The sequence below is a fragment of the Ciona intestinalis genome, chromosome 7, assembly GCF_000224145.3.
Source record: "Ciona intestinalis chromosome 7, KH, whole genome shotgun sequence".
Lineage (NCBI taxonomy): Eukaryota > Metazoa > Chordata > Ascidiacea > Phlebobranchia > Cionidae > Ciona > Ciona intestinalis.
The window spans coordinates 5,639,713-5,665,840 of NC_020172.2; the positions used below are offsets into that span (position 1 = coordinate 5,639,713).

At 37.0% G+C, this 26,128-nt stretch overlaps 4 protein-coding genes across 5 annotated transcripts in view; all 4 read left to right on the forward strand.

Moving 5' to 3' along the window:
* LOC100180185 (codanin-1) overlaps positions 1-4,564 on the forward strand; it is a gene marked incomplete in the record, with an annotated part of 8,449 nt that extends 3,885 nt beyond the window's left edge. The window contains 10 exon segments of the mRNA XM_002127231.5: positions 1-69; positions 434-614; positions 1,030-1,153; positions 1,571-1,744; positions 2,159-2,319; positions 2,587-2,625; positions 2,708-2,831; positions 3,288-3,413; positions 4,118-4,202; positions 4,253-4,564.
* A 3,984-nt stretch (positions 4,565-8,548) lies between these two features.
* Positions 8,549-13,015, forward strand: LOC100177831. Of its 2 annotated transcripts, XM_026835128.1 has the most exons (9): positions 8,549-8,742; positions 9,163-9,319; positions 10,002-10,150; positions 11,678-11,902; positions 11,999-12,280; positions 12,446-12,558; positions 12,614-12,676; positions 12,757-12,816; positions 12,869-13,015. In XM_026835128.1, exons 1-8 carry the CDS (start codon positions 8,589-8,591, stop codon positions 12,790-12,792), a joined length of 1,179 nt encoding a protein of 392 aa, XP_026690929.1. In that variant the 5' UTR covers positions 8,549-8,588; the 3' UTR covers positions 12,793-12,816; positions 12,869-13,015. The 2 variants fall into 2 exon arrangements, with proteins under 2 accessions (XP_026690929.1, XP_026690927.1); XM_026835126.1 differs by having other exon boundaries at positions 8,550-8,742; positions 12,757-13,015.
* Positions 13,016-16,661: 3,646 nt separating this feature from the next.
* On the forward strand, positions 16,662-19,728 carry LOC101242654 (F-box/WD repeat-containing protein 7-like). Its single transcript, XM_009860861.3, has 2 exons — positions 16,662-18,396; positions 18,458-19,728. Exon 1 carries the CDS (start codon positions 16,708-16,710, stop codon positions 18,082-18,084), a length of 1,377 nt encoding a protein of 458 aa, XP_009859163.1. The 5' UTR covers positions 16,662-16,707; the 3' UTR covers positions 18,085-18,396; positions 18,458-19,728.
* LOC100178675 (phosphatidylinositol 4-kinase alpha) overlaps positions 19,665-26,128 on the forward strand; it is a 25,017-nt gene continuing 18,553 nt past the window's right edge. The window contains exons 1-11 of the mRNA XM_018812646.2: positions 19,665-19,826; positions 20,112-20,228; positions 20,717-20,804; positions 21,947-22,123; positions 22,388-22,561; positions 23,076-23,197; positions 23,518-23,692; positions 24,038-24,165; positions 24,656-24,817; positions 25,387-25,537; positions 25,895-25,997. Coding sequence (XP_018668191.1) covers positions 19,749-19,826; positions 20,112-20,228; positions 20,717-20,804; positions 21,947-22,123; positions 22,388-22,561; positions 23,076-23,197; positions 23,518-23,692; positions 24,038-24,165; positions 24,656-24,817; positions 25,387-25,537; positions 25,895-25,997 — 1,475 coding nt within the window. The 5' untranslated portion in view covers positions 19,665-19,748. The remainder of the gene's footprint in view (positions 19,827-20,111; positions 20,229-20,716; positions 20,805-21,946; positions 22,124-22,387; positions 22,562-23,075; positions 23,198-23,517; positions 23,693-24,037; positions 24,166-24,655; positions 24,818-25,386; positions 25,538-25,894; positions 25,998-26,128) is intronic.

Genomic DNA, 26,128 nt, shown 5'->3' on the forward strand with positions numbered 1-26,128 from the left:
TATTCAATCTAAGGATTTTGGGAAATTTTTATGGATTCGTCGTTTTCCTGCCGTTCTTAGATTCAGTGGGTAAGTTTCATTTACACTAGAACTGTGGGGAAGTAGTTAAAGCACTTATGTCTTAACCATAGGCTACCAGATGTATTTATTATTGTTAGGTTTCTAGAACACATTTAGGGACAATATAGTGACACCACCGAGCCTAGAACCTGGTACCCTTTAGTCTACTTAATGACTGACTTAATAGAGCAATTTGGCATAAATCGTATACGTAAAGTACCTTGACCTTGGTTATTGGCACTATTGGGGTGAAGGGACAAATCTACATTTATATATATTAGGCATTACGAAGCCTAAAAAGTTAGAAACTAACACACCACCTAGGCCCCCCAACCTACTATATTCAAGTAACACAGCCCCCTAACCCCCACAGGCCCCCCAACCTCATCCATCTCCCAAGACTTCATAACATCTCGCATCCACCATTCAACCAACCACCATCATACAGTGATGACCATTCCATGGGTTGTGCAATACCTCTCCTATGCTACACAGTCTGTACCTGGCAACACTGGGATTTGGGATGTTTTCCATCAAGTTGCTAAAGTATCAAGGTAAATATATTCCAAAGTAGTCACATATGGTGTATGCTAATGTTGTATATAGCAGGGTGGGGAAAGATGGGACACCTTTTATTCTATTTTCTCGTCCCATTTGGTAGTAAACAAAAAACGTTCAAAGAATTATAAAACCGCATCCTCAGGACTCTAAAAGGGAGTTGTTAATTGTTTAAAAGAGAATATTTTGGAATTATGTGCTAAAAGTGTCCCATCTTACCCCACCCTACTCTATGCATGATAGCAGCATGGGTGTTGGGGTAACTGGTCAAATCTTGCTCCTAAAATGTTGAATTTAAATTTGATGATTACTTATTTTATAAAAATATTTTAACTACTTAAAGAAACGCCAATAAAATTCACCATAATAAAAATATTCTAAGTTTAAACTATTTTTAAAATTTATTTTTAGATATGGATCTGGGATTCCCCCTCGTTTGCGACTTTATTTGGTAACAATGGTTGGTTCATTGTTTGAGGGGGGGATGGTTAATCTGTTCTATGATGTCATAATGCAACCCATTGTTAATCACAATGTAAGAGGTTTTGTTAATTTATTAATTAGCGAAAAATATTTATATATGAAAATTAGTGATCATTAGTTAGTTAAAAAAAAGGAATTAATTCTTACTGTTTTGATTAATTAGTAATAGTTTTAGTAACTCGTAAGCTGGCACGAAGTTTATGAACAACCATGTTATAACAACTGTTGTTTTCCCGGCCCAAAGAGGATAAAGCAAGTAATTAATTAGTAATATTAATTAATTAATCCCTAGATTCCCCACTTATTATTTAATTATTAAAAGCAAAATATTTCTATTTCTAAGAAAATTTGTGATTATTAGTTAATAGTAAAAGTAATTAGTAAATTCTAAGTATATTAATAATTCTAAGTATAAAAATTAATGAATTAGTAATACGTAATTATGTAATCTTACTAACTAATTAATTAGACGAGAAACCCTACGACCTCGCTTGACCTCATCAGTGACATCACAGACGAAATGATTATGACATCACACTGGAGAATGAACGAAATATCAACGATATTAAAAACGCGATTAATTTCAAAACGAAGTTTTCCGAAGAAAATAAAACCTTCAAGTGAAAAACTCCCGGAAAAAACAGTAAATTTACTTTTGTTTTTATAAATAAGCTTTTATTGTAACTACTACCTTTTATAAATAAAACATCTTTAATGTATTTTTATATGGTTTACGTCAAACAGACGTGCTTGTTGCACAAGTATATGATATAAGGTATATCATATTATTTTTATCTGCACATTCTTTACGCTTATCTTATTTCTATTTTTACCTTTATATTATTTCTATCCTATCTTTATATTGTATCTATTTTATATTTTATATTATTTCTATCCTATCTTTATATTGTATCTATTTTATATTTTATATTATTTCTATCCTATCTTTATATTGTATCTATTTTATATTTTATATTATTTCCATCATCTTTTTATACTATACTATATCTCTTAAGCTTATATTATTTCTATTTTTACCTTTATATTATTTTTATAGGACGTACAATTCCAACTCGAGGAATTTTTCTTCCGTAACCAGCCATCATCATTGAAGCGTATCGTAACGTTCGTTTCCGAGCGTTGTCACTCAAACTGCGTCAAGCACATCTGTCAATCATTGTTACCTGAGTTTTGCGACAAATCCGATAAAATTGCTATGTGGGTTGTGTGAATGTTGAACCAGTGTGGGTGTTTATGCCTTTGTTGTCAATTTTTTCAACCCAGTGTTCACTTTTAAGATGGTATCTTGTGTGAATATTATAGTCTGTAGTTAGAATTGTGTGTTGTTCTTAGGCAAAGCAATTGAAGGCTTTTACTCCAACCCAGGGGTTACTAATGGGTTGTCCAGATTATCAGCCATACAGAAAAAAATCACCCACAAAGTTACATGCATGTTATCTCGTATACATTTATTTAACATTCCAGATTTGTTGCTGCAAAAGAAATACACAAAGATGAAGCCAAGTAAGTTGTCTGGGATTCATTGCAACAATTTATTCGGGTAAATAATGAAAAAATATTTCAACATGCTTTACCACTCCCATAGAACGCTTGCTCAAGAATTATATGGAGATTGTTTGTCTTCGATTAAAAATGAAGTTTCGGTTTTTGTTTCAACGAATGTAAGAAGAAGTATCTCAGCGTTGTTGCATACGTCAACCCCAACGCAGGTGAGTGGGGGCCCACTTATAAGTTACCACGTATGTAACTTATTTATCCTCGCATGGCGGGGCAGCGACAGTCGTTATAACACGGGTGTTCTGTTTCATACACCTCATGCCTGCTTACAAGTTACCACATATGTAACTTATTTGTCTTCGCAAGGCGGGGCAACGACAGTCAGTAAAAAACTTCACCTTGTGCCTATTTACAAGTGTTATTCCCTGGGTGTTTTTTTATGCATGACTGCCAACTTCCTACTTAGTACTTAGACAACCCATTAGTGACCACTGGATTGGAGCAATTACCGTTAACTGTCTTGCCCAAGGACACATGCACCCACAATGGTAGCAACGGTAAACCTTGAACCGATAACCTCTGGGCTGGAAGTTAAAGGCAGGTCCGCCAACCACTGCCATATCTATGGGTGGGATCATGAGTAACTTATCCATGGTTGCCACTTATAGGTTGTAGATACATCGTGTCTTATATCTGAACGTCAAGTCACCAACACTGCCCTCCAGTGGTTGAACGAGCGACTGTTTGATCACTTGGTGGCCAAAATTAAATCGAGCCGAACAACAAAAACAAAGGTAAAAATATTCTAAATTGCCAAAAAATAACTTTATTTATTGATAATTGTTCTATTTATGTTGTATAGTAGGTTGGGGGAAGATGGGACACGTTTTGTTCTATACTCGTCCCATTTGGTAGTAAACAAAGAACATTCAAAGAAATATAAAACCGTATCCTCACGACTCCCATAGACCGTCATTCATTGTTTAAAACATGATCAGGATATTTAAAAATTATGCGCCAAAGGTGTCCCATCCCCCCCACCCTACTATTTTGTGTTTATTTATAATTGTACTTATGTTGTACACAAGTATCTTATCCAAATTTTCACCTAAAGTCCCTGCTTTGGTTTTTTAACACTCATAAATTGTTACACAACTCAGTATAATTTATTTTTAATTTTGTGATTCCCCTTTTAATTCTAACTTTCAACATCACTGAAGAGGTTTTAGTTTTAAAACCGAAATATTTGAGATAAAATTATTAATTAATTGCTTCTAAGGAAAGCAAATATTTTAAAATCTTTAGCTTTAATTTATTGTGGTAATTAGTAATTATTTTATTAATATTTAACTTTAGCTAGTTAAGTTAAATTACTCAGGAAAGCAAAGAATTTAAAACTTTTTATGACTTTAATTTATTATTAACTTTAATTTCTCAATCTGTTGGCTTAATTAATAACTATGTCATTATTATTAATTAATTAATTACCTTCGTTCAGGAAAGCCAAGATTTTGAAACTTTTAACTTTTCCTCGCTAATCAGCCATGCACGACAAGTTATTTTAACCAACCAATCAGAAACAGGTAAGTGAATGCACATTATGATGTCACAAGCACTTATTATTTCACCACAGATTCTGATTGTCGACGTCACAATGCACTTTATGAGGTCACCATTATCTCACAATCAATCCCCTGTGATGTCATAAGTGACCTGCCCCAACATATTCGTAACGTTTTATCTTTTCTAACCAAAGAACTTCTTTTACTTGGTAGTGATGTCACAATGGTTGATGATGTCATCAACTTTGATGACATAATAGCTTCAATCAATTTAGACAATTGTGATGTCATCAAACTTCTAACTGCCTGAATATTTTTAAGAAATTTTTTAGAATTTTTAAACTTTTTGAAAATTAATTTGATATTTGTTGATTTTTCTCAAAGTAAACATGCTCGCTGTCAACTCGCAACTTTGTATTTTTGATATACTTTACTAGTTATGCGTGTATAGCTATGATGTCATGAAAGGAATGACGTCATAGATCGATTACGTCATAAAGTTTATAACGTAACTGTGGTCAGTCGCGTGAATCGGAAAACTTTCGGCCGTCGCCAGTTGGCGCAAACAAGCAGTTGGTTTGTAAGCTAAGAACGTTACAGAAAAAAGACAAAATATTCCATTCACGTTGTCGCCAAAAGAGCGAGTGTAGTGAAACATACTAACCTGAACATTAGTGTCAAAGTTGTAACGTATAAGAAGAGGTAGTGTAGCAGTGGTGTAAAAGATACTGTAAAGCATGGCAGTTAGAGCTACAGTTCAAGATATTATGATTTTGCTGCTCTTCCTACCAGGAGTTGTACAGTAGGGTGGGGAAGATGGAACACCTTTTCATTCTACTTTTCCGTCACATTTGGTAGTAAACAAAGAACATTTAAAGAATTATAAAAACTGTATCCTTACGACTTCCATAGATCGTTGTTACTTGTTTAAAACACGATAAGGATATTTAGATAGTATGTGTTAAATGTGTTTTTCCCCACTCTACTATGGTTGAAAACGTAAGTATTATTATTTAATTTAACCAATAGTTCGTGTACCATGCGGTAAGGCCTTCAAAATTTAAACCTTAGTTGCGTGTGGTTAGCGACTGTTGTTTTGCTGCTAATTCTCTTCGTTGTTTTAATAATATGATCTTCACTGTTGTATTCAATGAGATACACACAAATTAGGCGGCAGAAGTGGATACGTCACCGCCGTGAATCTTTCAAATTCTCGTAAACCGCGATAAGACGTCATTGTGTTTAAGACGTCATAATGTAAATAATCTCGAATGTGATGACTGACGTTTCTTCGCTACGCGAGGATAAACAACTTACACATATATATAGTAAGGTGGGGGAAGATGGGACACCTTTTCATTCTATTTGCTCGTCCCATTTAGTAGTAAACAAAAAACATTCAAGGAATTATAAATTCGTATCCTCCCGACTCCCATAAACCGTTGTTAATTGTTTAAAACACAATCAGGATATTTGGATATTATCTGCTGAAGGTGTCCCGTCTTACCCCACCCTACTATATTACCTGTCAACCCTTTTGAAATATTTGCGAAACGCATGGGTTTTGCATGGGTTTTTTAAATTGTCAGTAATACATTACCACCCGTGTTATAAAGACTTTCGCTGCCCCACAAGGATAAAGCAAGTTACCTTTATTTGTTCATGCATTCATAGTTCTGGAATTTAAATTGTGACGTTGCTGGTGGAATGTTTGCTAAAGTGCGCATGCGCGAACGACGTGATTCAGTGCGAATGGAAATTTCCGCTGATAAAAATTTTATTAAATTTTCCGTGAAATAACAGACGTTGTTCTTGTTAAAACAGCTCTTCTGGTGTTTATTTGCACCTGGTAGTAACGGTTTATATACGTTGTACTTTTTACACCGAGGCGAGTCACCATGTAGTCTTGTAGTGTAAACGCAGCTTAGATTTAATCTGGGATAATCTGTTTTTACAGTTAAGGAAAAAGTTCTTTATAGTAAAGTCGCCAAAATGAATAAACAAGCATAGTAAATATCTGTGCTGAACAACTCTGGATGTGGTTATTTCTTCGTTATTTTTAAACCAAGGCGAGGCTGTGAGCTACCATGTAGTGTACGCACTTATAATATAATCTGGGAGAATATGTCATGCATAAAGTTATTTCTAGTAAATATCCACGCTGACAACGCTTTGTTCAGATATTTTTTCGTTTATTCGTTTTAATGCGAGCTTATATAGTAGAGTGGGGGAAGATGGGACACTTTTTTTATATTTTCTTGTCCCATTTGTTAATAAACAAAAAACATTCAAAGAATCATAAAACTGTATCATTTCAACTTCCATAGACCGTTATTAATTTTTTAAAACATGATCAGGATATTTGGATATTATGTGTTAAAGGTGTCCCGTCTTCCTCCACTCTACTGTAGTGTAAACGCAGCTTAATTTAAACCAGGATAAACCCTTGTAATAATTGAAGGTAAATCATCATTACGGATTTTCCAATTCGAAACGATGGTCGCTTGTTAAAAGATATAATCGCCAGGCCCTAATTGAAAAGTTATCCACGTATAGTAGGGTGGGGGAAGATGGGACACCTTTAGCACATTATATCCAAATATCCTGGTCTTGTTTTAAACGATTCCCAACGGTCTATGGGAGTCGTAAGGATACGGTATTTTAATTCTTTGAATGTTTTTTGTTTACTACCAAATGGGGCGGAAAATGGAACGAAAAGGTGTCCCATATTCCCCCACCCTACTATATCATACATTTTTTATCCCCCGTCGTGCAATTAATGGCCAAACAACATTTTTTTTCGGCAAATAGGACCAGTTACCCCACCCTGCAATCGGGTTTATGGTCAAAACATACGAGATTACTTGACATAGAAAATAAACAATTGGCCGTTTTCACGAGGTTACAACATGTGACAGACTAACAACTTCTGTTGGGTTTAATTAATCATAATTATCAGTTTTCTTGGTAGTGGTGTGGAAACCGCCCGTTATTATGGTGTAAAAAGAGAGCCTTAAAATGCAGAACGTTCGAGGAACAACGAAAGAAGGAAATTGGCAGCAAATTGAAAGTCGTTACGAGTCAAAACTATGAGTCTCGAACAAAAGCGAGGTCGCTAACCCCACAATGCAGTATAAATTATTTCATTTTGAGTTTTATTTAAAGGGGTTAGGGGTAATGTAAAACGTGGTCAGATTCTTTGGTTAAACCGACAATATAAATTAAGTCAAATTGAGTTATTTCAATGTGGTTCTTCAGTTAAAGAATTTTTCTATTTATAAGAAAAGCTCCAAGACATACCACACAGCAGACACAACCCGTACATGGACTGCAAACGTGAGGTGTATCACTCGTTTAGTTGGTACTTAGAAAAATTAGGTGGTAGTCGTTACCTAGAAAATGGATAAAGTTAGTATATTATGGTGACTTGTAAACCGCAGCTCAAGAATTTAGTAGCAGGTATCGCACTGTCTACTGGGATTTAGTTCTTCGTAACTTGAACTGGTTTGTGGTTAAGCACACAGTTGCATACGTGATAACTTGTAAGCAGGCACGAGGTGTATGAAACAGAACACCAGTGTTGTAACGACTGTCGTTGCCTCGCCTATATACGATAGCGACAAACAAATTAATTAAAACAATGAAGAGAAGGAAATTAGCAGCAAAATATATTTTTGTTAAAACGCGCTACGGGTTAAAACTACTTAATAAAAAGTGTCAAATAAAAGCGTGGCTGCTAAAAACCCACAATACAGTTTAAATGGAATCATAAGGAGTTGTATTTATCGCTGCTAAACGAATACATTGTTCTAACCGTCGTTGTTTTACCCAAATAAGATCACAACATTCTAATTTTAAGATGAATTGCTTCCCCACCCTTTAACGTGTTGATGCAACATTACGGTTATTACACCAGAGATTATCTGTAAGATGGAATGAAGATTATATTCTGTGTGGTCGGGTTGTGGGTTTAACCGCAAGCTCAAATTTGGGCGCTGGTAATTTAGACGGAGCGGTTCGTCTTAAAACCGCTTCCACATAATTTACTTAGAAGAAGCTAGTACGCTACGCTGGAATCGCTATAAAGATGATTTTGATTTGTATTTACACGTACACGCGTTGAGTTTAGGTCAGGGTTGGAGAACTAGGGGTTCTGAGGTCGAATCCAGGCCAGGGTTGGAAAACTAGGGAACCTGGGTTCAAATCCAGGCCAAGGTTGGAGAACCAGAGATCCTTGGTTTAAATCCAGGCCAGGGTTGAAGAACTAGGGGTTATGGGTTCGAATCCAGGTCAGGGTTGGAGAACCAGGGATCCTGGGTTCAAATCCAGGTTAGGGTTGGAAAACTGGGAATCCTGGGTTCGAATCCAGGCCTAACTTTTAAATGTTTTCCAGGTTTTACATGAAACATGCTAACTACAATATGTATTTTATTTTTAACACTAACTTCCCAACACGTGTTTGGCCGATTCTATTTTAGCGATTGCCCTTCTGACGTCATCTCTAATGACGTAGAAGGTCGATGTCGGACTTGTGTCAAGTATGGATATGTAAAAAGAAAACGTGAGTTTGGTTTATTTTTTATTTTTTGAATTCGTGACAAAGTTTTACGTCAAATTTTCACAAGAGATTTTACTTGGAGTTAATTTAAATTCTAGGCTGCTCAAATCGCTTTACCAGTTCATATTAAGAATCGGGTAAGATGGGTACAGTTAGCACATAATATTTCGTGTTTCCTAATCGTGTTTTATAGTACTGTGGGGTAAGATGGGTACAGTTGGCATATGATATCCCATATTGTTTATTGTACTGTTTCTAAATTGAGTCGCAGGGCTACGGTTATTTATTTCTGTAAATATTCTTTGTTTACTACCAAATGGGACGATAAAAGAGAAAGAGGACATGGACCATCTTACCCCCAACCCTACTGTACCTATGTCCCCATTTACCCCAGTTTCATCTTGCCCCAACTAAATATTCCAGGCGATCCAATCTTGAATCATCTCGATGAATATTGGCGACGTAATAAAGTTGAACGTGACGTCACAGAGAAAAATGAATTCAGTTGGAAAGTTGACAAATCTGTTTATGACGTAGACAATATAACTATGACGTTGTATTTATGGAATGAAAGTACAGGGTAAGGTTTTATTACATACGTTTATTGTACGAACTTTTTTTTTATTACAAACCGCAGCAAGGTGGGGTAAGATGGGACATGATGGGGGTAAGATAAGACGCGGTGGGGTAAAACGGGACATGGTGGGGGTAAGATGGGACATGGTGGGGGGAGATGGCACATTTATTCTCTCTTATCGTTCCGAACAAACCTAATTTACAGAATTACACAACCGTATCCTGAAAACCCACGAATTATGGTATTAAGGTGCTAACGGTATCCATCTTACCCCAACCGTACTATAGTGCTGTTATTATTATATATTCTTGGTGTTTAACTTTGCGGTTATCAGACCGCATGAAATAGACACCGTTCTAAATTGGCGGTAATGTGTTTGGGTTTTAATAGGAATTTGCGGCAATTGCTCCAACCCAATGGTCACTAATGGGTTGTAGAAATTATCAGCCCACATAAAAAATTATATAGAGTGGGATGGGGGAAGATGGGACACCTTTAGCACACAATATCCAAATATCCTGGCCGTGTTTTAAACAATTACCAACGGTCTATGAAAGTCGCGAGGACATGGTTTTATAATTCTTTGAATTTTCTTTGTTTACTACCAAAATGTACGAGAAAATAGAATGAAAAGGTATCCCATCTTCCCCCACCCTACTAGATATAAAAGTTATGTTTTGTTTAGGTTGGGAAAACCCCTTCCAGGCTGTTGTGACGTCACACTTAGCTCCCGGAAGTGTTTTACGCCATCTTGTGTTGAAGGAACAATTATTCCAAGTATAACAATGTCTAATACGTCATCACTGTGGCTTGCCTTCGATACGGACCATAAATGTGAGTTTGTGACGTCATAGTTATGTTTTGTGTCGTAACAAACAAATGATTCAAACTTATTCAACGATTTTTTTAAATTTGTTTGTTTGCAACTTAACAGTCATCGTTTGTGACGTCATAGTTTGTTATTTATTCAATTTACGATAATTTATGTGATGAGTCACGGTTTAAGAGGGGCCGTTCTTGCTGATTCATGTGTTTTTGTGGTTTTTACTTAATGTTGTCTCGAGTAAAGTAAATGGTGACAGGTTGGGGAAAGAAGGGACCGCTTTACCCCATATATGGGAGTCTATGGGAGTCGTAAAGATACGGATTTATAATTCTTTGAATGTTCTTTGTTTACTACCAAATGGGACGAGAAAATAGAACGAAAAGGTGTCTCATCTTCCCCCACCCTACTATATATGTTCTGTGGCCTAGAGTAGATTTTACTATAGAGAAACCTTTGGCCGAGAACCTTTTGGAGCCATGAACGCTACGTATTTTTTATTGTATTTTATTGTACACCTAATAAGAAAAACTCTTAATAAATAGCTCGATTCTCAGTAATATCTGAGTAAACAATTCAAGCGACTGAAATAACACCGGATATTTCTTCGTTTTATTGGTAAAGGTTATGGAAAAATACGGAAAACGTTTTACCTGTGCGAATTTACTAAGAAATGGCAACTTAGATTTAACCATGAGCTGAATTACGTCATTGAAAAATCCACATCTGACTTCTGAGTCTTCCATATAGGGTTTAAGAATTTTTCTGCGGTTAAAGCCGCAAATACAGTTTGGCTGCACGAGTAATTGGCAGAGGGTTAGAGAACAAAGTGGTTTTGGGTGAAAACAATCAATTACAATGTTACGTGGTTATATTTATAGGCGTGGTTGGTGAAACAGAGCACCCGTGTTATAACGACTGTTGTTACCCTGCCATGCGAGGATAAATAAGTTACATATGTAGTAACTTGTAAGCGGGCACGAGGTGTATGTAACAGAACATCTGTGTTATAACGTTGCCCCGTCTTCCGAGGATAAATAAGTTACATTCATTCAACTTCCCTTGCGGGTTAAGGTTATGCGGGTTGGGTTTAAACACTTTGGTTATGCGTTAAGGAGAGTGGAAGTTTTACTTAAAATTGTGGTGTAACTTTATAAACTTAATGCATCAATGTACGCACTTGTTATACTATGTGTACGGTATATTGGGTTTAGCAGCCACGCCTTTATTTGACATTTTTACTCAAGTAGGTTTTACCCGTAGCGTGTTTTAACGACTGTCGTTCTTACTTATAGTAGGGTGGGGGAAGATGGGACACAGTTTCATTCCAATTTCTATTTCAATTTGGTAATAAACAAAGAAAATTCAAAGAATTATTAAACCGTATGATCACGACTCCTATAGACCGTTGTTAATTGTTTAAAACACGACCAGGATATTTGGATTTTATGTGTTAAAGTTGTCCCATCTCCCTCACCCTACTGTATATATTATACATGTTTTTAACAAGCGCATTTTATAACTAAACCCACCGGCAGGCTACCAACGTCGAGAACCCAATCGTTTCTTCCATTCTTGTTCCCCTGGTGACGCTGATTTCCTTTATAAGCTTGGAGGATACTGTTTAAGATACGATTCGTATATGGGCGGAGTAAGCGTTCAAAATACGACGGACATCACCGAGTTTTTAATCAAACCTCGTGAACCTCACATCGGTTCGTACGAGACTGAGATAAAAACCTGCAAGTTCCAACTCAATCAGGGTGAGTTTAAAACTTTAAGATTTTTTTTTATTTAATTTTTATGTTTTAAATTTTTTTTGTAATTTTGGAATCATTTTTAAATGACGTTTTTATCAGCTGAAGTGACGTCATCCGAGCAGAAAAATCATGACCTCACTATGGACAATTTGTTTGGCCGTCGTATCTACCAATTACTTGGCTTCCAATGGTCACGTGGTGAGATGATTGACAGGTGGAACGCGTCACGAGAATGTGATGACGTCACGGTGACGAGTATCGACGTATTAGAGTTCTACAGTCGATCTTACGGTGACAAATATGTTTGTATCTCACTTTGGCCGAACGGCACAGAGGAGTTTCTACCAATGGGCACGCACGTCATATGCACCAAACAATTACGTAAGTATGACGTCATCATAATTCATGACGTCATAACTAATCATTTTAACCAGTAACGCAATCATCACTAATTACGTATAATCATAATTCATGACGTCAAACTAACGGGTGACGCCATACCTAGTGACGTCACATGGAGCAATAAATATATGATTTCTATTTCAGCTGGAGCATCTTTTCCCACCAACTTAATATTCTCTTTAACAATCGTTGGTTTGATTGTTTTCGTCACAATGGCGATTATCGTCACAATCACCAACCGACGTTGGAAGATAAAGGTAAGTGTGACGTCATAATGTATTATTTGAAATCACTGACGTAACAAACTCTCAGAATAAACTGAACAAAACTTTGGGACATACGGAAAAGGAAATGACGTCACTGACCGGAAATGTCGTAAGTAGTTTGTAATGACGTCATTAATGTTTTATGCTGACGTCATCAGCATTTTTTGTTACGTCACATATACGTTGTAGATTCGATCCGACGATGGGGAAGCCGATATGATGTGATGTCAAAAATATTCTGCTCTAAATTACAGGTCCTCGACAAGGACCTCACCCACAAAAAATGTAGAATATGCTGACGTCATCGTGACACCATACTGTTACGTCATCACGTTGTGACGTCATCACTACTTAAGTGACGTCATTACCACTTGCTGTGAATTACCGATCGTTCTTCCATTTATGACTTAGTCACTTGATTGCATAAATTAAAATATTGCAGAAATGATGACGTATTATTTTCATGACGTAATACGCATGGGGTGTGTAGAAAGGTGGGGTAAGATGGGACAATCTTTTATTCTACTTTCCCGTCCCCCAAAAAAAAAGAATTATAAATCTGTATCCTTACTGCTCCCATAGATCGTTGTTAATTGTTAAAAACACAATCTGGATATTTGGATATTACGTGCAAAGGTGTCCCATCTTACCCCTAAGCACTAAAGCGAGAGGTATACGAAGATAAATTTGAACAACCTTTACATTCTTCAAATATTTGCCTTGACGTAACTTACTACAACTGTTCATAAATCCTTGCATGATGGGGTAACTACAGTTGTTATAACATGGGTGTTCGGTTTCATGCACCGCATGCCCACTTACAAGTTATATCCTTGCATGATGGCGTAACGCCAACCGTTATAACACGGGTGTTCGGTTTCGTTCCTGCTTACAAGTTACCACGTATGTAACTTTACAGGTGATTACTTTTTAGATATTTCATTTGATCTTTGAACAGTTTCGTGGTCTGTTGTCAAGTTGCAGGCGCAAGAAACTCGGCGACTTTATGACGTTTATTGTTTGTATTGGCACGAATTCTGCCAACACTGGTTTTGCAACTTCAGCGTGTATTGTCTATACAGCTGGTTTATTAAATGCCAATGTTATTTTGATGCGGATAATTACGTCACAGAAGGTCAAAGTGACGAAGAATGGAGCATTGTTACGTGGGTGGTTCAAATATTCAAAGTCGCGAAAAAATGTTGCCATTTTCGATGCGGTTTCGCGGTAATGACGCGGTTTTGTGACGTCATACACACCCAACAAAGATGCCCTTTTGCAAAATTGCGAGACGTTTTCGGTAAATTTTACCGCCGATTTTAGCAAAGAACATACATATCAGTTGTGTATATCTATTTATTTCGATGCATTCGTTTTTTTTATCTCAGATTAGTATATCTGCCTGGCGGCAACTGATTTTGACGTCATTGAAACACGAAGTCCCTGAATTTACAAGGTTAAACCTGATGTCGGCGGATTAAAAGGTGTGACTCAAAAACGTAATTATAAATACAGCGGGTGTGGACATTCTTCTATCCCGGAACATATTTTACGGGTCTCGCATGACATTTAATCCGATCTTTTGAGCAAGCGTGGGTAATGACACCCGCACCAAATATTATGCCCGTTGAAAGTTAACACGACACAGTGGAATAATGGTTAGAACACTCGCCGCTATACATCCGATAAGACGATTCGAGGCTCTACGCTGCCACTATTGTGGACATACCGAAAAAATTCAAATAAAATGAACACTTACAAAGTTATGCAGTTACTTGTATAGCCAGGATAAAATAGCTCGACATCGAGCATGGGAGTGGCGACAAAACGCGGGTTTCCCACCAGCCACTGAATGTCAATTTAACATTTCTTTGAAATACCATTGACTTGTGAGAGAAAAATAAACGAAACCAAACGTTTTCCCAAGAACTAAATTTCAAGGAACTGACCCCATCGTTCTCGTGACCCCATTCTAAGAATAAGCCATGTTTTAGTTTGGTTTCGAAGTAGTGTGTTTGCGAGACGTCTTTTTTTTTAAAAGGGGATTTTACAAATTCTTAAAAAAATGCGCATTGTCTTTATAGCATTCTCGGTAGTCAGTGAAATTCTATCCTATATGCGTGAAGTCCCGCGACGTGGCACGCCATGGGTCGCAGGATTTAGGCCAGGGTTGACCCATTATCCCAATAGGAAAATACTAGTAAGGCTATTTTTAAAGTTTTATAAATTCATGAGAATTCCTGATGATTCTGACAACGTGCAACATTTTCGTTCAGAATCAGTTATAAGTAGGGTGCTGGGGTAAGGCGGGACATTTTTAGTAGGGTGCTGGGGTAAGGCGGGACATTTTTAGTAGGGTGCTGGGGTAAGGCGGGACACTTTTAGTAGGGTGCTGGGGTAAGGCGGGAAACTTTTAGTAGGGTGCTGGGGTAAGGCGGGACACTTTTAGTAGGGTGCTGGGGTAAGGCGGGACACTTTTAGTAGGGTGCTGGGGTAAGGCGGGACACTTTTAGTAGGGTGCTGGGGTAAGGCGGGAAACTTTTAGTAGGGTGCTGGGGTAAGGCGGGACACTTTTAGTAGGGTGCTGGGGTAAGGCGGGACACTTTTAGCACAGAATATCCAAATATCATGATCGTGTTTTGAACAATTAACAACGGTCTAGGGGAGTCGTGAAGATACGGTCTTACAAGTTATAACTCTACACCCGTGTCGTTGTTTCCCCGCCTCGCAAAGTTACATTCATTCGTTACTTATCAGAGAATGAGCTGCAATGACAGTCGTTATAACACGGGTGTTCTGTTTCATACACCTCGTGCTCGCTTACAAGTTACCGCGTATGTAACTTATTTACCCTCGCATGGCGGGGCAACAACAGTCGTTATAACATGGGTGTTCTGTTTCATACACCTCGTGCTCGCTTACAAGTTACCGTGTATGTAACTTATTTACCCTCGCATAGATAAGCAATGCGCGGTTTGGGAGGAACGTGATTAACAACACGGGATGATAAAGTTGCTCTACTTAAGCGTTTAAAGTGCAAGGAATGCCAAATATTCAATCTCTTAAAAATGTAAGGCTTAGCGGGGAAATTTTTAATTAAACGAAACTGAATCATGGCTTAAGGCTGTTAATATTTTAAGTAAAAAATAAATCGCGAAGGCCATTCAGTTTCCGAAGCTACATTTCACACAGCTTTTGTAGATAATAAAATCCTTGTCCACGTCGTGGCAATCTACAATGGTTTTATGTTTGGCTGCCAATTTCGACAACCCATAGGTGACCACTGGGTTGTCCGCGCCGTGAGTGGAGCGCCTGTCTCTAGACCCGAGAACAGACGTTGAGCGTGTATGAGCGTAACTTACTTTATCCTCGCGTGGCCGGAAAACGACAGTCATTATAACACGGGTTTAACACCTCGTGTCAGCTTACGAGTTACTTTCTTGAAACTATAGGCTTGACGCGGACGCATGTGTTATATATAGCCCATGTCACAAGCTCTAACGTTGTGTAAGTAAATTTCGTATTAATTTTGTCATCATGTTATGATCAAGGTATGACGCATGTTCACGTTCGATTACTGAAATCTCGAATGCCAGAAGTTCTTGACTTACCTGCAGCTCCGTGGCGCCGTCTCGCGGCTATGAATTTTAACAATAATAAAGATTAATAAAGCACCTATTTTACGTGCGATTGTAAAAATATGGAACCATTGTTTCTACTAATATAATGTAAGAATAAATATTTAATGTATTTAAACAGCTTTGTTGTCATATTAAGTTAGACAACCCCCTTTAAAAGTAAATAGAAAGTAAAATAATACGCATGACTAGTTTTATGAAAATTTTCAAGATTTCTATTACTTTAGATTTTCTGTTTCTATTTTTATTTTCGAAAGTTGTTTAGTTTTGTTAAAAATGTAAATATTTTCGTTTTTAAACATAGTATTGAGTGTATACGTATAGTATTGAAGTTTTGGCTATCTGATGTTGCTATAATTATCTAATATGGTAGCTGTTTTTGCTTTAAAATTGCTTTAAATTAGTAACAGATGTATACGCCAATTGAAAGTCGATTTTAAACTTAAATTTTCAGATTATGACATCATAGGTTCCATTGTTACGTGCGATATTTTAAATCAAAATGGAAACTGACGAAGAAATGATAATCGGCAGGTTTACGAAAATGGAAAGAGCAGAACAAGACGAGTTATTGAGAAAACTTTTATTAAAATGTAAACCCAGGCAGTTACAAATGTTGTACGGAGATACACGGCAACTATTAGCGGTGGATTTCGTCCCGTTTATACCCCGTGAAATCGTAGATAGAATATTTTCGTATCTTACCCCACAGGAGTTATCAAGAGCCAGTTGCTGCAGCGGCCAATGGAGGGAAAGAGCAAATTCCAGCAGTTTGTGGAAAGCTTTATGCAGAAGAAGATCGTGGCTGCATTTTGGTGAAGGTTCATGCCAGCCACAAGAACTGTTTAGTTCTACGCCTGTCACATTAGCCCCTATGACAGTGCTAACTTCCCCCACATTCACCCCTATTATAAACACGTGCAAGTATATGCCTCCCATGTGCAAATGGAAGGATATTTACATAAGAGCGAACCATTTGCAGAAGAACTGGGCCACCGGTAGATATGTGGTCATGCCGCCAATGAGAGGACATAAAGATCGTATTTCCTGCGTCGATTGCGCCGGGAATATTGTGGCTTCGGGCAGCGATGACCACTTGGTGGTGTTATGGGATGTGAGCACTGGAGACAAACTGCATGTCTTTAGTCACCATAACGATGCAGTTACGTGCGTTAAGATAAAAAATAATTTATTGTTGAGTGGGTGTGCTGACGGTGTTATTCGGATTTATAACATTAGTACTGGGAAGTGTCTTGGACAACTTTTAGACGAACATCAAGCAAAATCTGGAGTGAGATTTCTATGTTTCGATGGCACAAAAGCAATTAGCGGTCACGACGATAAAACGGTTCGAATTTGGGCAGTTTTGACGGGCAGATGTTTGTATGTGATGACTGGGCATACTGACGACATTGCTAGCATGGTTTGCTTTGGGAAATATGCAGTCACAACTTCATGGGATGAAACTGTTAAGGTCTGGGACACTGAGAGTGGTGTATGCGCGCATACATTGATAGGGCACACAGAGGTGGTGCATTGCGCCCATGCTAATGACCAATATGTAGTAACGGGGGGAGGGGACAACGTGGTTAAGGTATGGCTGATGGGAAACGGCTTATGCTCGCAGACCTTAGTCGGACATACAGACGATGTTTATTGTGTTGGGTTTAACGCTGAAATTATCGCTTCTGGATCTGCCGATAGCTCTGTGAGAGATATGGAGCTGGTTAGGTGTATGTTTGCATACCATGAAGGAACATATTGGGGTTGTGAGGTGCTTGGCTTTAAGAAGGGAGATGCTGATCACCAGTGGGGACCAGAAGAAGATTATAGTGTGGGACGCCGTGAAAGGGAAGCTACTAAATGTAGTCCATCGTAATCCGAGCTTGGTTAATATCATGGTAACTGATGACGTGAAATTAATCGCGACGTCACCCGAAGCTCCCGGTGTGCTTACCATTCTATGTTACTGGTAATGCTACTACTTGAGAACAAGAATTTTACACTGGAGTGGCAGAACAGGAGTTATATGGCGCATAACACACAAACTTTCCGATCAGTTTTAATAAAAAAAAATGGCAGTTTAATTATATAACACAATTGTCTTATTTTCAAATATTTCGATTTAAGAATCAAAAAAACTTTTTTAACTGAAATGTTTGAATTAAAGACTATTGTGTTGTATATATAGGCTGTAGGCTGCAATATTCACGTTAAAACAGACATAATATTCACGTTAAAACAGACTGTAGGCTGCAATATTCACGTTAAAACAGACATTAAGATTAATTCTTTTATTTTATTTAAGGGCCAAATAAAGCAGTCATTCAGTTATAAAAATTAATGAACATTATATTTGAAATAATTGGCAGTAGCCAAACTAGCAATTCGTAAAACATAATGTCACTTAAATGTAGTAAGCCCATTCTTGCTTAGTATTTATTCCAATAGTAGAAGTTGTGCCATTAAGTCCATTTATTATGTTTTTATACAGTCTTTGGTGCAAATAGAACCAACAACCTGAACAATTGTATTTTAAAAGATAAATATTTGCTGTGAATGTGGTTCAATTGAACTTGTTTTTGCGTTCATGGGCGCCAAACCTTTTCAAACACAGGGGAGGCAGGGATAGTTAGACACACAATCCTGTGAAATAAATCTAACTTTTTGGTTGTAATGTTTCCTGATTAATGCAGTGTAGAAAATTCTACAGTAGCCCTGCCCACCCTGCTACCCCAGGTTTGGCGCCTATGTTCGATAATTGTCAAATTGTTTTTTTTACCCCTTTTTTCACCAAAAATGTTCCGTCTTATCCCTTCCTTAGAAATGTGGCTGTTTAGATAATTCTCGTCTTCGATTTTTTATTCACATTTTAAATCTCAAGAATTATTTTGCTTTGTTGTGTATGTCAGGGGTTAGTTAACTTTGCCCCGAGGTCATTTCTAAATCATTTATCAAGTCCCATAAGACATTATTAGCAATTATAGCATTAACTTAACTGTTAATATAGGTAATGGGCCAAACCTGGCATAAATCGAAAGTCCTCAACGACCTCACACATAGAGTGTCTCCCTCCCATTTGTATTGTGACTTGCATATGCTACTAGTATTTAATACAAATTCTGGCCCATAGTTCAACAACTGTTACCCCTGGTCTTCTACATTCACAGAAAACAGAAATAGCATAAGGAAAAGGTTATTGTGTTGTTGACATTTACTTTATAGCAAGCTTCCTAAATCTTAAGTGTCAATCAAACTTTAACCTTATTAATATTATATTTCTATGTTTCGTGTTTCTTATATTATTTCTATTTGCTCTCAACTTTAAAAGAGTCGGCAAAAGTTTTGTTCGTTTTAATTTTTACCAGGGCTGGTTTGAAAGGCCAGAACAACTTTTTTTACAAAAATGGGTGCCTAAACCCCCCTGATCTCCCCCTGAGTACGCCCCTGGTCCCAACCAAGCCCTGACTTAACCCTAGATAGTCTGCTGTGTTTGTATTTTCACTGTGGTTATGATTTTAGATCAGGCATGTTAATATAGGGATGGATCAATTCTATTTTAAGTCTGTCGTTGGTTTGGCGAAGAAATTGGCCAAGAAAAAGAATGCAAGATTGGACCAGGTAATTATGTTTAAACTTTAAAATAAAATAGTATAATTATATACCTGCTTTTATTTGGCTCTTCGATTACTGTAGCAAATTTGAAAAAAAATAGGTAAATGAAACGACAGAATAATATAGCAACAAAACAACCGTTGTTTGCCTTGATCTAAAATATAAATAAATTTTCATGTTTTTTTCCAAATATTTGATTATTGACCCAAAAATGTTTAGATAATGTAACATAATGTTGGGATTTTTACCCAACTTTTATTTCGAAGTAATAATTACAAAGTATATTTTCAGGTGAAGTTGCTGAAAGAGTTTTGTCCCAAGATCATAAACGGGTCGTACCAACTTGACAATCGTAACTACTTTGGAATTATTGCTCTAAGCGTTTATATTGTTGAATCTAAACTTGAGGTAAAAGGAATGTAAATACATAATATGGTGGTCATAAAAGGAAATCACAATTGCCTTTTTCTTGTGTTCTCTCCTCCTGCAAAGTGAGAGAATTTCTCACTTTGCAGTAATTGTAATATTTACTGATTAATGCAATGCATACAATCCAGGGTAGGCCTGCCCACCCTGCCAGGTTTGGTGCCTATGATAAATTGTCTAAAGGCTACAGTTTTGTGTACATAGTTACTGTAAATTTGGTTGCAATCTTGGGGTAGAAGCCCAACTTTGGCCTAAATCCACAGTTCCCTGACAAAGGTCTCACCTTCACCTATATAAGCAGAATAATTATATCCGTACTTTACATAAAGTAGAAATAATGGCATCCATGTACCAGTTATGTAATACACATATAAACCTAAGCATGTATATTAAGCATGTATAAGGGAAAACCATAGAGTCGTAATTTTAGGGTATAGGCATGTGTAATATACCAATCCACTTCTCCCCAGCACCATGAAACATTGGTTCCTTACTTGGTTGATTTATTGCGATATCTACCTTCAGCTGCATGGAGGAAATGTAATGTGAATAAACAAGGTCAGTTATCTATAAGTTTATACCTCTGTGTTTAGTAGCATGCCAAAGTGTAGACATATATACAACTTGAGATTTTATAATTCTTTGATTGTTCTTTGTTTACTACTAAAATGTACGAGAAAATAGATTGAAAAGGTGTCCCATCTTCCCCCATCCTACTATAATAGTGGTTTTGTTTTTAATATTTACAGAAATCTAATTAATGTGATGAATGCAATATACTTTGGCTCTGCTTGTTTATATAGACACCTAACAGCAGGGTAAAATCTGGGGTGACATTGTTAAAATACAGTTACACTAATAGTTGTCAAACATAGGGACCTCAATATACTTTGGCTCTGCTTGTTTATTTAAACACTTAACAGCAGGGTAAAATCTGGGGTGACATTGTTAAAATGCAGTTACACTCATAGTTGTCAAACATAGGGAACCTCATTGATTAATGTAGTAAATGCAATATACTTTGGCTCTGCTTGTTTGTATAAACACTTAACAGCAGGGTAAAATCTGGGGTGACATTGTTATATTTGGTAGTATGCTAAAGCATCAGTACTGCGGCAATATGCGTTGCTGAAGTTGTTATGCTTAACTTTGTTCTAATGCCAGCCTTATGTATATTATTTACCTGTGTTGTGGGTTTGGCAGCTATAGACGATAAGGTACAACCTATTTCAAAGCTCTTTGTTTAAAATTTATTTACAATGAACTTAATGAATAATTGGAGCAACTCTGCCGAATGAATTAGTTAAGGAAAGGCATAATAAACGAAGTAACAGTACACTACATGCATTAAACGCAAAACTGATGAATTTGTCATTGCATCACCACACGTGGCATTCACGGGCGAATAATGCCATGTGTGACGTAGCGCGTGTGTGACGTATACACGTAAAAAGACCATATTCGTCTAAGCCACACTTTTATTTGAAGCTAATTTTCCTCAGGTAGTCTTTACCCATAGCATGTTTTACTGGCTGCCGTTTTGCTGCAAATTCTTTTCTCTTCATTGTTTTAAATATGTTGATCTTAGCTATCGTATGCAAAGATATAAATGAAATAAAAATACACAGTATGGTGTTCATTCTGCTCTATTGGTTGTTTGATCCTATATATAACACATAATAAGCTGTATGACATCACAGAGCAACTCCCACTCCCAGAAAGATTTGCATTTTGTTTAACAACCGTCCTTAGTGATGTCATAATCATCTCGTTGTCGGGTGAATACAAAGTCAGTTACCATGACGATATAACAACAGCGTTTGTTGATACTATTACATCACTATGCAAAGTGTCAATCTCGTCAAATATCACTCAAGGTAAGCGAAACTTGGATTATAACAAGTTTGGAACAAAACTTGGGGTGTCATTGTTAAAATGCAGTTACACCCATCGTATAACATCTATAGAAAATAGAATAAATTCAAGTCTGTAGTGTTTTGGTTATGAGCTAACTCTGCTCCAAATCTCAGGTCCTTTGGTGTAACTTACTGCAGGATTTCACCCATATAGAATAGAATCTATAGCCTACACCGCTACACATTATAAAATTAGACTTTTAAATAACCCCCCCTTTTCCACAGCTACTTTATACAGCATCGTACTCCCAACATTACTTGGTTTGTTACGTGGTTTCACCCGCACACCCAACCACCCCATGTTTACCTCTGTGTTTGGTGTGGATGGTAGTGAATCAGGGGAAACACCACATAGTATGATGGGGAAGCCCCCACATAGAGATGATTACAGAACAAAACGTAAGTAAATTATTTTTATGGCAAAATTTTAGGACAAATTTAAAGCTACAATCCCCAACCTTTACCCCGTAGTAATTATTGTAATTCGAAACTCTGATAGACCTTCATTCTCATGTCGTAAACATGCATTTGAGTATTACTCTTGGGCTTCTAACATGGATTTGTAATACCCCAGAGATTCAATTGAACTACTAATTAATAACCATTATATCTTATATCTGTCAGCATTTGGCAACACTATTTAACTAGGTTTAATTTGATGGTAGGTAAGTAGTTCACATTTTCCCTCTTAAACAAAGAGGCCAATTGCCAGTGCTGCGCAGTGCTTTTATTTCCCTATGTAAACACTGAAATAAAACTAACAATTGGCTTTGGCTTCAAGCCTTGAACCAGTAACATTTTGGTTCAGGCAGGTACGCTGCCAACTCAGCCATGGAATTTTTTCAGTGCTGCGCAAGCTTTTATTTCCTATGTAAACACTGAAATAAAACTAACAATTGGCATCACTTTTAAGGTTCCAGTAACTTAATGTCGACCCCTGGAAAGCATCAACATAGAAACAACATTTCATTCATGGATGGCGACAATGGATTCAATTGGTTCACTGTCAAACAAGCGGGGCAAATTATTGACGTTGTGAGTTCATAATGACTTGTTTGTTGTGTCATAGTTTTTAAAAAAGAGCTGAAGTTTTCATAACTGGTGTATGGATTCTAGTATATATGGGCGGGGTCCTACAGTGAGTAAGGGGACCTAGGTTGTAGGTATGTTGCTCCATTACTCAAGATATTTAATATTATCGATCGTCTACATGGGTGAGGTCTTTAGGGCGGCCATAGCCCATGGAATCTGAGATGTAGAGTATTTATGACATTATAAATAATATGTAGATGTGTAGGCTAGCCATACTGTACAACCTCACCCATATAGAATAAACTAAAATTCCCATTTTCCAGCTGAAAAATTTGTTACAACCATCTGTGTTAAACAATCTTGATGTGACTCTCTCATCGATGGGGAATGACCCACAGGGGAAATACCCCCCACTACACTATTCATCTATATCCGAAGTGTTGGTTTTGTGCGCTGCAAAGTTCCTTAGAGATGTAATTAACGTTAATGAACTCGATGGTGGGTCCATCAACGGATTAGTTAACGATGTTCATTTTCAGATCTATTATTACTTCATTTAATTTTTAACAATGATTTGGTCTTTTTATCCTTTTTCTATCTTACATTGTTAGGTCCTACAACTGCTGCGAACTTATACCTACCCCCAAATTCTCTGCGATGCATTAATCAGTAAACATTTTAAATAAATTTGATTGCATGTATAATTAGCATTGCCTCCCCTGCTTTTTAAAATGGTTGCCGCTCATAACCTAGCAATTGTTTAACTTAATGTTTCATTGTCTGTTGTTAATTAATTAGGATATTTACGAACCTATAAAGTTGTTTACAACCCAGTGTTTCCAGGTGTAAAATGCAAGGAATACAGCAGTGTTGCCGAATCTAGTTTTAGCCATGGATATTCAAAACTAAGCGTAATGTTACAGAATAAAGAGGATCTATTACAACATAAACTACAAAGGTTTCTTATGCAGGTATGTGTTATGAATGTATATTATGGTTCATTACTTTAAATTGCTACTCTGGTATAAATGTAGCTGTAGGCTATTGGATCAGTGTTTCGTTTGCCATTCAGCAACACAGTATGGTTTGTATTTGGATTTTTTAGAGCAAACCTAAAGTATATATATATGTAGTGATGCTGTAGATATATCCAGTTCACGGGATTAACTGTTTGGTTAATATACTTTAAAACTGCCAAGCTTTCACGTAATATGCTAACATTGCCATAAATTCAAGGTTCCTCAACGTGTAGCACTGTAAAACTTCAATTCAATGATGCATATACAAGTTTTATAAGTTTTGGGAACAGTTTATAGATACCTTCCTCGGGCAATGTGAAATATCCGTATACGACTCCTTTGCTATAAAATCTAATCCCAAAAGTAACTTAATACGGTTAAGGTTTATGCACATGAAGCTCCAAAACCACTATTTTACATTTGATAAACTCCCCCCCCACAGTGCAGATCATGCGCTGCATGCCTTGATGCGATACTTGTCGTTCACACAGAAGATAATGGGGGTTCGCAAAGTTTGTTTGAGAAGATGACGTCAAGGTTATTATCATCCGAGTCAAGTCATGTCATATTGGCGCATTTGCCTTTGCTGCATGCGTGTTTAAAGGTGAGGTTCACGCACATAAATAAGCCAAGCTACCCATAAGTTTAGGATACTCTGAATATTTTTAGCATGTATACAAATGACTTGCGTAGCCATGTTATGTGCCTATGGGAATAAGAGTTACTGTTTGTGGGCCGCTAACTTTTACAAATTAAAAATATTAAAAAAAAATTATGTCTAAGCGCTAGACCAATCGAGTTAGAAAAAATGAACTTTTATCCGAAGTGTAACAAAGGGATTTGATTTGTTATAAATGAACTTTGTGCATTCTTTCAACTAAAGGATTTATTTTTAACTATAATATATGAACATTTTAGTATATATAGTAGGGTGGGGGAAGGTTGGGCCACCTTTAGCACATAATATCCAAATATCCTGATCATGTTTTTTAAACAATTAACAACGGTCTATGGGAGTTGTGAGGATACGGTTTTATAATTCTTTGAATTTTCTTTTTTTACCACCAAATGGGACGAGAAAATAGAATGAAAAGGTGTCCCATATTCCCCCAACATGCTATATATGTATTTTAATTTGCTATATGTTAATACATGACTTGTATGTAAACCCAGGGCTTAGGGGTTCTAGCGAGATCTTCCCCAAGCCAAGTTTCCCAAATACTTTCAGTGTTGCGCGAGTTCTTACTCAAACCAGCACCTGCGTTGGTTAAACTCAAGAAACTTGAGAAATCGGCACCACTGGGACTTAATAACACGGAGACATGTAAGTTGGTAGGAATGAAGTGGTAATGTGGTCACTACATGGGTTGTGGCACCCTGGGTGTTGGGGTAAACTTACATAATCACCTGTGAAAAGTGGTGCAACAAATTCAAGGTTATTGTTTTGTTGACACTTTGTAAAACTAGCTGTCAAAAATACTAAAGTGTTGGTCAAATACAATTTAACTTATATAAACATCTTTGAAAAGTGGTGCAACTAATTAAAAGTTATTATATACGTTTAGTATTTTAACTTTTTTATTAAAAATACATTTATATTGTATTTGAATTACACTTTCAAACATACATGTATATAATATGTCATCACAAATACACATTATGACATCATAACCACCCACAGTAGGGAGAAAGGCATCCCACACCTCTCTGATGTCATCGTTTGAAGACCAAGAGAAAGCTTCGTATGCTTATATTAAAACTGTTGCCATTCAAAGCATTTGTAGGTAAGTTGTTTGCACCAAAGTAATTAATATGCGGGTACATTATATGTCCACGTGCATAGGCACCAAACCTGGAGTGGCAAGGTGGGCAGTCCAACNCTGGAATTTTCTGCACTGCATTAATCAGTAAACAT

What these genes read in the sequence shown, in the direction of transcription:
- LOC100177831 (XM_026835128.1), top strand. Translation starts at nt 8,589, where the DNA reads ATGCTAACTACAATATGTATTTTATTTTTAACACTAACTTCCCAACAC. An exon ending in CATATGCACCAAACAATTAC is followed by an intron (nt 12,281 to 12,445) that starts GTAAGTATGACG and finishes TTTCTATTTCAG; the next exon opens with CTGGAGCATCTTTTCCCACC. An exon ending in CGTCACTGACCGGAAATGTC is followed by an intron (nt 12,677 to 12,756) that starts GTAAGTAGTTTG and finishes TATACGTTGTAG; the next exon opens with ATTCGATCCGACGATGGGGA.
- LOC101242654 (XM_009860861.3), top strand. Translation starts at nt 16,708, where the DNA reads ATGGAAACTGACGAAGAAATGATAATCGGCAGGTTTACGAAAATGGAA.